The 16150-nt window shown below is 30.9% G+C and overlaps 1 protein-coding gene across 7 annotated transcripts in view; it reads left to right on the top strand.

Annotated features, from left to right (window-relative positions):
• Positions 1-16150, top strand: part of LOC130664906 (protocadherin Fat 4-like) — a 160240-nt gene that overhangs the window by 49171 nt on the left and 94919 nt on the right. For 3 of the 7 annotated variants that reach the window (XM_057465089.1, XM_057465090.1, XM_057465092.1), the window contains exons 21-25: positions 1395-1512; positions 1608-1708; positions 4634-4865; positions 5693-5967; positions 9370-9565. In XM_057465089.1, coding sequence (XP_057321072.1) covers positions 1395-1512; positions 1608-1708; positions 4634-4865; positions 5693-5967; positions 9370-9565 — 922 coding nt within the window. Of the gene's footprint in view, positions 1-1394; positions 1513-1607; positions 1709-4633; positions 4866-5692; positions 5968-9369; positions 9566-9696; positions 10057-16150 lie in introns of those variants that run through there. The other 4 variants (XR_008989482.1, XR_008989480.1, XR_008989481.1 and 1 more) reach the window with 3 other exon arrangements.

The raw sequence follows: 16150 nt of genomic DNA, 5'->3' as shown, positions 1-16150 counted from the left end.
TAATATCCGATTAGTGAACTCACACCATATAGTGATGATAAACCACGTTTCTTCCAGGTACCGTCACCGGAAACACTTACATCTGTCGTATCTTGTAAATCGTTTTCAATATTTGTAAATTGTTTTTCTTCAGCAGCAGATGAGAATAGAGTCTGAGTCACTGTCTCAATACACTCATGTATTTTATCAATATAAAAATCGTATGTAGACTGGTTTAAAAATGAACTGCTTATGTCCATCAAACCCCAGAATTTCTTGCATCCGGCGAGCCCTAAGCCCAATATTCTCATAACAAAAATGAACCGGTGATTTAGTTCATACATTCTTCCGATTTTTTGACAAGAAAAAATATATTTTTGATCACATCGTTCACATTCTACTACGATTTTTTATCCCAGACCAAATTTCGAACATTGCATAAACTGTACTTTTCCATTACACAATTGATCTTCATCTTCATTGTCAATAATGTTAGAACATCGCACAAACGATGAGAGAGTTGAAAAAACCAAGGCAAAATCTATGATTGAATATTGGAGCGTATCCTCTTCTGGCACGTGCTCTTTATCATCACCTTTTAATTTTTTTGCTGAGGTGCTCGTGAAGGAACTATCATCAGTTTCTGGATCTTTAGGATTAAAGGACTGTCTCTTTTTTCTCGGTCTATCTTTTCTACGAGCTCCAAGGGTTAACTGTTTTCTTGAAATTTTATGCATTGTTTATCAACTTCACAAATGACACTAGAAAACCACAAATAATACCACGTTTTTAATAAATTATATGATAGAAACTGGGGATAACCTCAAATAAACCTCGTCCTTCAAGAAGTAATCACCAAATAAAATATTTCAAACTAGTTTTCCTTAGGAAGTGAAAGTAATATACAACAATGACAGACAAACAATAGACGAGCAGCTGCTTACTATACCTGAGGCGCTGACCTTTCTATACCCGACTTGGAGCGCACACCTTCCAAAGGCTGTATCTCCGAAACTATTATTCGGATCGACTTGAAAATTTAGGATAACATTCTTGAGATGTTGTAGAAATTAATAAGCCAAAAAAATCGATTTTTTGAACCCACGAAACCCATGTAACCCCTTAATGTTTTAATTGTACTCTTCGGGAAAAAATCGGCATTCATGATCCTACGTAATCCATCTATGGTCATGCATGAGTAGGCATGAGAATCCATATCCAAAGGGCAAATTCTTTAGAATGATCAGACTTGATCATCACTGTGGAAATTGAAAACTTAGAAAAAATGGTATCAGCTTAGATCCGACTTCTATATTTCTGTTAGATTTTTGTTTACTTACATTATTTTTAAAAAGAATATAAGTATTTTGATCAAAAACTAACAAATTTTTATATGTTTAAATTGGTATTAATAGAATCAAACGCTCAATGCTCAGTTAAAAACTTATGATAAGCAGCCACTTCATGACTTTGAAGCATTCGATGGTGATTCAGGAGCAAGTGGGACTGTAGTATTTACAATATCCAGTGATAGTAAGTATATTCAGAACGGTAAACATTTTATTTCAAATAAGCTACATTATTTTCATTATTGCAAGAGTGATTTTTATGGATTATTGAAATTTTAGGTAGGGACCATGAACTTTTCAATATTATCGGTACCAAAAAAAATTCAGCACAGCTTCAACTGAAAAGTTTACCAAATATTACATCAAATGACACATACAATGTTAGTAAAACGAATAGTAAAATAATGATAGTATATTACATAGGTAGAGAGGAAAGTAGAATTAACCCCGAGCGTGCCATCATTGAGGCTCTGAAGCTCACTTCTTTCAAAATGTAAAAAGTACACATATACATGGAGCATTCCACGTCAAATCATTGAACTCGTGACACTGACTATTTTTTATGGAACTCATTACTTATACCCCCGATTGCGTTTTATAAAAAAAAAAGGAATACATGCATTAACCTAAAGGGATCTAGTAACTATTTGTATTGTATTTCACTGTTCTCATAATTTAATTTACCTGGGAAATTATTTGACCATTCAAAGTAATAAAAATTCAGTGCTGGTGGTTGTAGGCTATAACTTTTGATGTATGAAATTATATTCTTGAGAATATAACGATTGGAGAATTGATTAGTCACGAATCCAACGCTGACATGAAATACTACGATTTTTTAATAGATTTCTTCTAAAAATCTGGATATTGCATTTGTTCTAATGGTCGAGTATTCAAAGAATTTCGTCATAACCTAAGATAATTCGTCGAGTAGGTATAAAGAATATAAGTACCAAGTTTCAGATTTGTACATCAAAATTTACGTAGTCAAAAAATTAGCTAAATCATCCCAGTAAACACATTGACATAAATTGGACGTCAGAATGACGTTACGCTATGTCCTCATTTACGTAAGATATAAGTCACGAAGGAGTCAGGTGTGACTCATTATTTTTCACTTTTTTACGTAAAATTAATAACGTAAATGTGATGGCATATGGATAATGTCAAAATTATCAGGTCGGAAAATTTTTTTTTGAAAAACAAAAATTGAAATATTGGATTTTCGATTTGATTATAACCGCGTGAACAAGTTGCAAATTTAGGAACAAGAATTGATGGTATAAGATGAATACGGCTCTTCTTGGCTGGTAGTCCTGAACGCTACTCACTGGCCCACATCACGGAAGTTCAAGCCTTGTGCTAAACGACGTATTTAGAGTTAAACGCCGGAAAAGAAGGAGTTCGTAATTCTTTGTAGTGGATTTTTACAAAATCTTAAAGAACTCTTGTAAACTTATCTAATTTTTTGCTTTAAAAAAATTTTGAAAAAAATGCACCAAAACTAGAGATTTTAAGCTACAAAATGATTTTTCTAAAATCTCGATACGATCATTTTTCACCAAGTTACAGCCTTCCAAAAATCACTAAAAAATTTATAAAATTTTTCTGCTCCTTTAATTTTTTGCATTAGTGTATGAGGCATTCCACGCCAAATCGACCACTTTTGACCCGACCCCATTAGATTTGGCTGAAAATTTTTTCTCTTTTTCTACCCCATCGAAAACGTTTCCCATAATTTTTTCACCCAACCAAATACAAGATATAAATTTTTGAAAAAAATGGCTTTTTTTATTGTAAATAGCTATAACTTTTTCCAAACTCGTCTGATAGGGAGGTTTATTTCTTCAAAATTTTTGTTTTTAAACGTACTTTTCGAAAAAAATACAAAAAAATGATTGCAACCTATCGTCATTATTTTTTTTTTTAGATTTTTGGAAAAAATCAAAAATTTTTCGATGTTTACCATTTTTAATTTTTGTTTTTTTTTTACATAAAACTTTGACATTTTCTGAAAATACTCAAATTTTTTCATTGATGTTTTTTCGACTTAAATTTTTTTTTTCCATTTGAAAATAAAATTTTTTTTACAAGTCTTTTTTCTCATAATACCATGCTAAAAATTTTGAGAACGCTTAGAGAAATTTTAAATTTGGAAAAATAAATGAAAACAATAAATTTAAATGGTGATAATCAAAAAACATGTGGAATGGCTTGTGGATTTTATGAGGGATATCTAGCTGTGTCGTAGATAGAGGCCGAAGTAATGTGCCTCCCGTCTAACGACTAACCTGGAAAGTGTACCGAGTGTTCAAGATCACCGTTATCGAGAGGTTCCTTTGACGGCTCTCAGTGTCTCTTCTACGCCATAACTTTAGCTCTTTCGTTATGTTTTTCTATTTTTATGTATTCTCTTATTTATATAATCGACTTTTTCCACGGGGTACGTATCATGACCCTCTCTTCACAACCTAGCACACTGAGCGCACCAGGACATGCCAATACCACTGCTCATATCGCTCATCTTCAGAGAATATAGAGTTCAAATTTTAAGTTTACGGTTACATTTAGACCAGTTGCCAATACCGAGTAAATAAAAATTGGCTGGCGCCCGTCAGGATCTAGAAGAAATGAGAGAGATGATCGGTGGACGAAATGTAACGTGGCCTGAATTGTTTTTGTGTCCCCGAATTTCTTTAATTCAACTATTTTACTAGTGGATTAATCTCAATTCTCATAAAGTTTAAATTTTAAGGTTACAAAATATAGTTACATCTAATAAGCCTACAATAATCCAAATACTTATTAATCCAAAGACGGTGTTATGATCTTGGTGATTTGACATGCAACGCTTCATCTGTGGACATGTTTCAACATTTTGAAAAACGAACTTCTCTGGCTTTGTAATACCTATTTGATTCAAAAATGGGGTCAGCTAACTCGTGGTTTAAAAAATTTTACTTCTTTCTCGAGGTGTACATATTTATTTATTATTGTTATTTTTTTTTGCCACACCTGAATCGAAAAATTTGAATGTGTGCCTTGGTTTTCGCTATATTATGATGGGTTACATGACTAAATATCACATTTATAATATCACTAGCCTGTACAGTGAGATAGCATTACGTCAAAATATCACATGATACTATGTCGTGTGATATTATGACTGTGATATTCAGTCGTGACACCTTATAATGAATAAATACTATTCTCTTTTTGTCGTAAACGGCTGTAATGCGAACCGTCTATGAGGGTGTGATGGAGAACTTGACCTTATAAAAACCAAAATATTAAAAAAATTTTAGATAATTATTACAGCAACTGATGGAGGAAACCCATCAAAAAATGTCTCACAACAATTGAGTATAATTTTTGTATCGACTCCGGGCCCGAAATTCAATCAAAGGGATTGGTCTATTTGGATTGAAGAAAATTTACTGATTCTCAATACACCTGTGGTATTGCCAGAAGCCCATGATAATATTATTGAAAATGATTCAAACATCGTAAGAATTTATTATTTTGTTGATGACACAGGTAAAAAAATTTCATTTTGTAATGCCAATCTACTATGAATTATAATTTTTTTTATTATACTATTATTAAAGCTGTGAATCCTGGAGCTTGTTTGTCTACTCAAATAAAGTCTGTGTCAGATCGATGTAAACTGACGCGTTAATAGTCCCGTTGAAACTCTAAAATAGGAGACATTCTCGAAAGTTTGTGCTGTATAGCTGCACTGTTACAGTCATAGCGCAGCTATATTCACACACTTTTCCCTATTTCAGCATCGTATCCTTAAAAAAATGTAGTACATTAATGCTTGAAAATTTTAAAAGCCTATTACATATTATTTTTTATAGATACAAAAAAATTTCTTATACTTTTTATATAAATCTTTTTTTTTTCTAAGAGTTTTAATCGGCAGTTTTTTACAAATTTTTTTCGTTTTTAAAATATTTGCCACAAATTCGTTTTTGGGGATGTTTTTATTATTTCTCTTACCATCCCCTAGGGTGATGACTTTTTTATTTTAAGAGGGTGTTTGTAAGTGACAATCAACTAAATGACGATTTGAACGGTAAAAGTAATTTCAAAACTAATGAAGAAATGTTAAAAACAGACCACTGTAGATTTAAAGGAATATACATATACATAAGTCCGTACTTATATTAAATTAAGCTATGAAAATCAATTTAAATACATTACTTGAATCACTTTTGATCAAAATTATATTTAGATAGAGTAAATATTTGCAAATCAAAAGAATTCCTTGGAAAATCTGATTCAAGTTGGAACTAATGACATTTACATTGATGAAGTTGCAATTTTTTCGTGATATTTAAATCTATTATTTATAACAGTTGGTGATTATGAGTTTTTCAATTTGGACAAAGAAACGAGAAACCTAACATTGGCAAAAAAATTAGATCGTGAAACGCAAGAAATGATGTCAATTATAGTAATCGCAACAACAGACAGTGATAGCCCTCCACGATATCCTAGCAAAGAAGCCACTCTCAATATAACGATAGTAGTCTTGGATGAAAATGATAACGCACCAACTTTTGAAAGTGATTTTTATTCGGGAGGTTTTACTATGGAAGATATTATGGATAAAATTATTTTAACTGTAAAAGTAAGTATTTAGTTCTATTTGACAGGCTATTTACAAAAAATAAAAACGTGTCACAACTAAGGAAAAGAGAACGTAATGATTTATCACAATAAGAAGGGACTTTTTCAGAGTTCTAAAGACTTTTTCGGACAAAAGTCCGAAAAATTTTCACCATGATTTTGCATGATCAGACATGACTTTGCATGAATCATATTTAATCGTGCATGATCCACACATGTCCATGCTTAGTTTTGTCTAAGCCTTAAGGCTTATAAAATAATATATATAAACACCATTTAAATATAAAGGAAACCTCAACATGCAAACATGCAAATAACCTTCTTAATAAGACAATTTATAGATAAATTGAGAAAAATATAGATAGCCCGAACTGGGAATCGAACCCAGACCAATTCGGTATCGCGCCGAGTGCTCTACTAGTTGAGCTATTCGGCACTATACTACACTGGTCACAGAAATTAAGGGATAGAAAAAAAATCCGAAATTTTTAGGTGATTTTCAACATGCTGTAACTCGGTGAAAAATGGTCGTATAAAAAATCTAAAAAAAGCAAATTGTAGCCTCAAGTTTCTAGTTTTCAGATCTGGACCTCAAAATTCTTTATCATGTACGGTTCCGGAGTAATCATAAGAAAACCAACGAAAAAAAAATTTTCAGAATTTTCGCTGGTCTTTCAATACCTTTATGGGCGACAATAAATTTTTTTGAATAATCCGACTGTCTGACTTTTCTCGGAAATTTTATGCCCTTTAATTTGGTGGCCTTAAAAAGTCTCTTAAAAAGTCCGCTGTAACTGCATCTGTTTCAAATGTCAACTTAACAAACATACCCTTTGGGTAACTCTAATGCCGGCGGTAAAAAAAATTTTAGGAATTTTTTTTAACAATGATAAATCATTGCAGACACAACAAAAAAAAAAATTTTGAAAAAAAAAATTTTTGATAAAAAAAATTTGGAAAAAAAAAAAATTTTTTTCAAAATTTGTTTTTTTTCAATTTTTTTCGATAATCGATCTTTTTGATCGAAGAAATGAAGATTATGGGTAAAAAAAACATTTTCAAATCGAAAAAATGAACAAAAACCGAGAAACTACCAACTATGGTGATTTTTGACAAAATCGATAAATTTAAAGCTTCGGGGCACTAAGAAAGAAAAATCGCAGCGATTTGAAATTTTCAGGGTTTTTTCAGGACACTCTGAGGTTGAAAAAAAGTCGAAGATATCCTTTGTTCATCCTTTATATCCAAAGTTATAGCAAGATTTCCGAATATCCTTAAATTTGTGAATTTTGACCTGTTTTTTACCAAACAATATCGCTTTAAAAAAAATTTTTCTATCAAATGCCACTAATTTTGCCTTATAGAGAATGTTTTTCAGTTTTCAAAACCCTGCTTCCATTCTCTGTACGACCAATACATCCGGAGTTATTGATTATCAAAGCCAAAATGGACTTTTTGCTTTGATCAATGATAACTCGGCGTCAAATCGTCGTAGAGACTTTTTAAGGCCACCAAATTAAAGGGCATAAAATTTCCGAGAAAAGTCAGACAGTCGGATTATTCGAAAAAATTTATTGTCGCCCATAAAGGTATTGAAAGACCAGCAAAAATTCTGAAAATTTTTTTTTTGTTGGTTTTCTTATGATTACTCCGGAACCGTACATGATAAAGAATTTTGAGGTTCAGATCTAAAAACTAGAAACTTGAGGCTACAATTTGCTTTTTTTAGATTTTTTATACGACCATTTTTCACTGAGTTACAGCATGTTGAAAATCACCTAAAAATTTCGGATTTTTTTTCTATCCCTTAATTTCTGTGACCAGTGTATATTCCGTTTAATTTGATCTATAACTTAAATTTAGTATTTAATATAATTAAAATATATTCAATCACTCTAAAATAAACTTACGTACTTCTTAGTTATGATCACGTTCCGCTGATACAAAATAGTTAAATCTGTTTGGCATCACGTTTCTTGTAAATAGCCATTTATATACACTAGTCACGAAAATGAAAGGATATTATAAAATTTCCAAATGATATTTAATGAAAAAACGAAAAGAAGAAATTGTAGCTTCTAGTTTCTAGTTTTTAGTGGTAGACTTAAAAAATTTTTATCATATACGGTTCAGGAGCGATCCTAAGAAACCTACCGTAAAATAAATTTCCGAATTTTAATTTGCTACCCGTAAAAACTCTACAATGATTTGACGCAGAGTTATCGCTGATCAAAACACAATAGTCCATTTTGACTTAGATAATCAATAACTCGGAACATATCAATCATGTAGGGAATGGAGCAGGGTTTTAATAACTGCGAAGCTTTCTCCACAAGATACAATTATTAGCATTTGACAAAAAAAATTTCCTTCGAAACAACAATTTTGATAAAAAAAAAGGTAAAAATTGACATATCAAAGGATATTTGGTTAACTTCGGATATAATTAAAGATACAATGAAGAAATGAAAGAAATCGTCGGCAATTTTTCAATCTCTAAGTGTTCTGAAAACACCCTAAAAATTTCAGTGCTGCGATTTTTTTTTCTTAGTGCCCTAAAGCGTTGAATTTATCTTTTTCATCAGAAATCGCTTAATGAGCAATTCTCCGGTTTTCATTCATTTCTTTAATTTCAAAAGGTTTTTTTTGTGATAATTTTAATTTCTTTGATTAAAAACAATAATTATTGAAAAAAACCATTTATTTTCTCAATTTCTTTTTCCTTATTATGATAAAAATGTGACACTATTGTCAAAAAAAACTTCTGAACACGATGACGAAGATAAATTTCGAAAGAAAAAATTTTTATTTTCAATTATAAAAAATTTTTTTTCAATAATAAAGGTTTTTAATCAAATAAATAAGAGGTTGTCACCAAAAAGAATCTTTCGAAGTCGAAACTTGAATGAAATCAGGAGAATTGTTTATCACGTGATTTCTGGCGGAAACGATAAATTTAAAGCTTCGGGGCACTAAAAAAAAAAATTGCAGTACTTTGAAATTTTCAGGATTTTTTTGGGATACTATGAGGTTGAAGAATTATCAACGATATTCTTCGTTCCTTGAATTACATCAAAAAGTTTTGAGGTCAGATCATCAAAACAAATTTATTGAAGCCTATAGACTCTTTTCTATACGTGCAATAATATAGAAAATTTCTTTTACAGTGGTTTTCTTTGGAGTACTCCAAAACCGTACATGATGAAATTTTTCATCACTAAAAACTAGATACTTGAAGCTACAATTTGCTTTCTTTGTTTTACTATGCAACGATTTCCTTTCAAGTTACAGCATGTTGAAAATCATTTGAAAATTTAGAATTTTTTCAATATCCCTTAATTGTAGTGTATTAATGATTTAACATAGTAGCCAATAAAAATAACATAAAACTTTTAAATATTAGGCAACAGACGCTGATATTAATGAAACCTTAACATATTCAATAATTGATACCAGTATGAATGTTTCTGATGTATCTATTACAGGAGTTAGTGAACCTTTTTCACTCAACAGTGATTCGGGTGAATTAATATTAAAATTCATGCCCCAAAGTACTATGACAGGATTTTTCACATTTAGGATTGTAGTATACGATGCAGGTATGATAAGAAAAATTACATAAATAATATAGAAATTACACAATAAACCTGAACACTACATCAAAATATTCAATGAATATAAGTATTACAATGTAAGTAGAAAACAAATGCTTACTTCTTTTTCATGATAGTGCAATCCGAATATCTAACTGGGAATTTGCATAGCTGAACAATCAAGAAGTTACTTTCAACTACTAATAGAGATATATAAACTGCTAAATAGTATGCTAACTGAAAAGAATTTTCAAATACCCATAGACCAACCTGGTTCAAGGCTGAACCAAGCCAAGTCTCACCCCGGAAAAAAATGATCAGGCCTGAAAAATGACCGGGCTAATTAGAGCTGATCAGGTTTGTTCATGTCTGTTCATGCCCATCCAGGAAAAAAATTATATTTAAATATGGCAACATATAATTCTATATATTAATTTATAACTATATATAATTATTTCTATAAAAATAAAAAAAAATTCGGGCCTGTGAAGGATTCAAACCCTGGACCTCGCGCTTGAAAGTTTGATCCAGTACTCGTTGACCTAAGAGATTGACTTAAGAAGTATGCTTCGTATGAACTTCAAGTAATAAAAATCTTATATGTCCCGATGAAAATTAATTTCGTATAATAATACACTAATGGAAAAAATTAAAGGATCAAAAAAAAATTCCAAATTTTTGGGCGATTTTCAACAGGCCCTAACTTTGAGAGAAATGGTCGTACAAGAAATAAAAAAAAAGGAAATTGTAGCTCCAAGTGTCTACTTTTTGGAATAGAACTTTAAAATTTTTGAGCTTTAACGGTTTTAGAGTAATCTTAGAAAAACCAGCGACAAAAAAATTTTCAAATTTAAAAAAATTTTTTTTTTTTTTGGTCTTCGGGCGTGGAAAAATTTTTTTTTTGCTTAACCACTATGAGGATCGGATACCTTTATTATTCAGCTTTAATTTACTTTTTTATGGGCCTTGATACGTCCACTTCTCGCCGAGATATCGGTCTTCAAATGGAAAAGGATCCTTTTGTCTTTGATCATCGATATCTCAGAAACCAATAATCGCACAGAAAGTTAATGGTGGGTTTTAAAAACTTGAATAAATTTTCTTCAACGATAAGTCATTGCTTTTTCGAAAAAAAAAATTTTTCCTATCGTCACATGAATTTAAAAATGCAACAAAAAAAGGGCTTTTTGTGGTTTTTTAGAAAATCAAGCGCTGAAACGAAAATATTGTGGAAATCGATAATGTTAACTATGCATTTTACAGTTCAATATGTCCACAAAAACCCTACAAAGAGCCAGATCGATCCATCCAACTGTTTATTTGTTTCACTCGATCAAATTTTTGAAAAAATTAAAGGATCACGTTTGTTGCTCTGAAAAGCTCATAATCTTTAACAAGATGAAAAAAGACATTCTTTCTGAGCTTTGTCCACAATTTTATTGCAGACAGTGCTCAAATTTCCAAAAAAGAAAAAAGTTGTTTTCCATGTCACGATTGGAGATCGTGATAAGCGTAGGTACGAATTTCGTATAAAGGTATGAAATAAAAGGGTACTTACAATGGTCAAGGACCGATCTTATGACCTGGGCTCACGTGACCAAATGCTCGATTTATTCTACTTTATATTCAACTCGCGCCTACACAATATTGTTGAAGACAATATTGATAATACTCAAAACGATTTCCAATCTATTAATGTGACTTAATTAAATTTCACAATCAAACGTCGAGCGGTAAACGTAAGATTGTGTACCCCCTACTGTTGGCTATTTGTCTGAGCGGCTAAACAGGTAGAAAATAAGGGATAAAGGAAGGTGGGCTGACGAAAAGCCTCGAGAAGCTAGTATTCTATTGCTAAAGTAAAATTATCTTAAAAATAATGTTTTTCAAATTATTATGCTCACGAGTAATTTTATTTGAGATCCAATGTACTCAAAATACAAAAGGGTTACAATTGTTCAAAATTGACAATGTATAATAAAATCTTACGTTTACCGCTCGACGTTTGATTGTGAAATTTAATTAAGTCACATTAATAGATTGGAAATCGTTTTGAGTATTATCAATATTGTCTTCAACAATATTGTGTAGGCGCGAGTTGAATATAAAGTAGAATAAATCGAGCATTTGGTCACGTGAGCCCAGGTCATAAGATCGGTCCTTGACCATTGTAAGTATCCTTTTATTTCATACCTTTATACGAAATTCGTACCTACGCCCATCACGATCTCCAATCGTGACATGGAAAACAACTTTTTTCTTTTTTGGAAATTTGAGCACTGTCTGCAATAAAATTGTGGACAAAGCTCAGAAAGAATGTCTTTTTTCATCTTGTTAAAGATTATGAGCTTTTCAGAGCAACAAACGTGATCCTTTAATTTTTTCAAAAATTTGATCGAGTGAAACAAATAAACAGTTGGATGGATCGATCTGGCTCTTTGTAGAGTTTTTGTGGACATATTGAACTGTAAAATGCATAGTTAACATTATCGATTTCCACAATATTTTCGTTTCAGCGCTTGATTTTCTAAAAAACCACAAAAAGCCCTTTTTTTGTTGCATTTTTAAATTCATGTGACGATAGGAAAAATTTTTTTTTTCGAAAAAGCAATGACTAATCGTTAAAGAAAATTTATTCAAGTTTTTAAAACTCACCATTAACTTTCTGTGCGATTATTGGTTTCTGAGATATCGATGATTAAAGACAAAGGGATCCTTTTCCATTTGAAGACCGATATCTCGGCGAGAAGTGGACGTATCAAGGCCCATAAAAAAATAAATTAAAGCTGAATAATGAAGGTATCCGATCCTCATAGTGGATTTGAAAATTTTTTTGTCGCTGGTTTTTCTAAGATTACTCTAAAACCGTTAACGCTAAAAAATTTTAAAGTTCTATTCCAAAAAGTAGACACTTGGAGCTACAATTTCCTTTTTTTTAATTTCTTGTACGACCATTTCTCTCAAAGTTAGGGCCTGTTGAAAATCGCCCAAAAATTTGGAATTTATTTTTGATCCTTTAATTTTTTCCATTAGTGTATATGGGGCATTCTATGCCAAATCACCGAGGTTTCGGCCCGACCCCCTTCGATTTCGCTGAAAATTTTTTATCATTTTCTACCCTACCAAAGAAATTTTCCTGAATTTTTTCAGATTTTTTTACCCAACCCAAAAAAAGTTACGAATTTTTGAAAAAAAACGCCTTTTTTTTTTCTAATTGCTGTAACTTTGACACAAATTGACCTTTTGGCACTTTTTTTTTTTGAAAAATTTTGTTTTTAATTGTAGTTTTCAAAAATAAAATACATAAAATTTTCCAGAAGTCACGATATATAAAATATTTCAGTTTTTTCAATAAAACCGTAATTTTTTCGAAGTCGGAAACCTTCGATTCTCAATTTTTTTGTCTCAAAAAAAACTTCAACTAAGACAGTATTTAACCCCGCCATTCCCATTTTGTGCCAACTTTCCTTTATATTTTTTTTTTTTCGATTAAAATTAAAAAAATTTCTAAATTTGGCTTATTTTTTATGACTTTGCGCTGAAGTTTCTTTGGATTGTTTTTAAAAGCTCAGAAGTTGATTAAAATTGGACAATAACAACCGTAAAGTGTATTAGGGGCAAGAATTGATTTTTTCGGAAGAAAATTCCCAATTTTTAAATACAGTGAAACCTAAACCTACAATTAACCATCTCACTAAGACAATTTATAGATAAACTGAGAAAAATATCGATAGCCTTATAGACAATTTTAGATCAAATTGAACGGAATATAGTATAGTACCGAATATCTCAACTGGTAGAGCACTCGGCGCGATACCGACATGGTCTAGGTTCGATTCTCAGTTCGGGCTATCGATATTTTTCTCAGTTTATCAATAAATTGTCTTAGTGAGAAGGTTAATTGTAGGTTTAGGTTTCACTGTATTTAAAAATTGGGAATTTTCTTCCGAAAAAATCAATTCTTGCCCCTAATACACTTTACGGTTGTTATTGTCCAATTTTAATCAACTTCTGAGCTTTTAAAAACAATCCAAAGAAACTTCAGCGCAAAGTCATAAAAAATAAGCCAAATTTAGAAATTTTTTTAATTTTAATCGAAAAAAAAAAAAATATAAAGGAAAGTTGGCACAAAATGGGAATGGCGGAGTTAAATACTGTCTTAGTTGAAGTTTTTTTTGAGACAAAAAAATTGAGAATCGAAGGTTTCCGACTTCGAAAAAATTACGGTTTTATTGAAAAAACTGAAATATTTTATATATCGTGACTTCTGGAAAATTTTATGTATTTTATTTTTGAAAACTACAATTAAAAACAAAATTTTTCAAAAAAAAAAAGTGCCAAAAGGTCAATTTCCCTAGTAGAAACGTAATCAAGTATCTGGCCAGTAACTGGCTAGTTTAACTAGACTTAAGCTAGGAACTGGCTAGTATAATATCCAGTAACTGTCTAGTAACTGGCCAGTTTTACTAGATAGCAAATAAAACATGGCGACTCTTGTTGATCTTGAGGTTATTGAGTATTAAATATTGATTTTATTACAATTAAAAATTATAATAATAACAACAACAACAATAATAATAATAATAATAATAATAATAATAATAATAATAATAATAATAATAATAATAATAATAATAATAATAATAATAATAATAATAATAATAATACACGGAAAAGTTATAAAATTTATTTATTAATTTATTACATTATATTTTTAAATATAAAACGAGAAACATTAATAAAATTGATTGTTTTTATATTAATAATATAAATATTAATATAATAACATGAAATGTTTTTGCACACATTGGCAAATCTGGGATAACTCCTCGTAAAATTTTTAATAATTCGTCTAGATGACAATCTGGAGTATTTGTTTTGATTGTCCACAACCGTAATTCGTTTATTGTGTCGATTTTTTTAACTTCATCCATTTTTTAAAATATATTACCGATTATTTTTGTTTTGAAAGACACAATTTTTATTTTTTGTTAATTATTTGTATTGTTTCTTGATGTTTACTAAATATTATTCAACTTACAGGTTAAAGTGAAAAAATAAACATACACATACACTAGTATAAGTAGAACATCAGTGTGACCAATGTTAACGATTCAGTTATAGGTGGCGCAACTTCCAGTTTTTACCTAGTTTCACTAGCCAGTTACTGGATAAGATTGCTGGCCAGTTACTAGATATGAACGCTAGCCAGATACTAGACTTAATCGAGTAAAAAATTGAACATTTCTACTAGGGTTGTGTCAAAGTTACAGCAATTTGAAAAAAAAAAGCGTTTTTTTTTAAAAATTCGTAACTTTTTTTGGGTTGGGTAAAAAACTCTGAAAAAATCAGGAAAATGTCTTTGGTAGGGTAAAAAATGATAAAAAATTTTCAGCGAAATCAAAGGGGGTCGGGCCGAAACCTCGGTGATTTGGCATGGAATGCCCCATATAATCATGCACGAACGAATATAGTCATTTATAAAGTCTCATTTAAAATATCTGTAAATTATTAATTAAGTAAGTAATTGAAATACGATCTATTGTCTTCATTAATAGGAATGTCGGTTAAATTTAGATTGAAGAAAAAAAACAGTATTTATCGGTCAACTATTATTTTACGAAGGCTTCACCTGTCTAATTAATGTCCCACGTTGATGCTTCTTAACTCTAGTTATTGATGGATTGTAGCCTAACCCTCTAGTCTGCTATACACTTATAAATATGAAAAATTCATGGCATTACTTAGCTCAAATAATTAAATTGATACATCCTACGTGAATAATGCAATTAAGTTATTGTTTTCACCCCGATTTTCGAAAGTCGAGTTTTCATCAGATGTCGACGTTTCGAGGTCCTAGAAAGCTATTCTGACTATTTTCAGAATGATGTCCGAATGTATGTATGTATGTGTGTGTGTGTGTGTGTGTGTGTGTGTGTGTGTGTGTGTGTGTGTGTGTGTGTGTGTGTGTGTGTGTGTGTGTGTGTGTGTGTGTATTTGTGTGTATGTAAACTCTTTGTAACTTTTTAACTAATAAATCGATTTGGATGTTTGAGGTGGCAATCGAAAGAGCTTGTTGGCCCTCAACTTTCCTAAAAATTTCAGATCATTTGATTGAGTAGACTCGAAAATATTGGTGAATTACGAAAAAAACAAAAATTTTTTTTTTGTTTTTTAGTGATTTCTCAGAAACGACTTGAACGATCGACTTCAAAATCTATTCAGCCCTAGAACTTTATAAACCGCGTCGAATGCTACCTCAACCATCTCAATCGGTTAATTTGTTCAAGAGATATCGTTGGCGAAAGAAATGATAAAAAACGGTGCTTTTCGATCATCTTTAAAGTGACTCATCTGATCAATTCCAAAATCTTATCAGCTCTAGAACTCAATAAAACGCGTCGATTGCCACCTTAAACGTCAAAATCGGTTGATTAGTTCAAAAGATATCGGCGCTGAAAAGTTAAAAAAATAACATTTCATGTTATTTTTTCCAGATAAATCAAAATATAATATGCTAAAATGTGTCTGAAATCATGCCAAGTCTTTCTCTTTATAGTCTCTTCCGATCATCAGATAATGTCATATAAC

Source organism: Microplitis mediator, chromosome 3 (assembly GCF_029852145.1).
Source record: "Microplitis mediator isolate UGA2020A chromosome 3, iyMicMedi2.1, whole genome shotgun sequence".
NCBI lineage: Eukaryota > Metazoa > Arthropoda > Insecta > Hymenoptera > Braconidae > Microplitis > Microplitis mediator.
The sequence above is the reverse complement of the archived record's forward strand: the minus strand, read 5'-3'. Positions and strand labels throughout refer to the sequence as shown.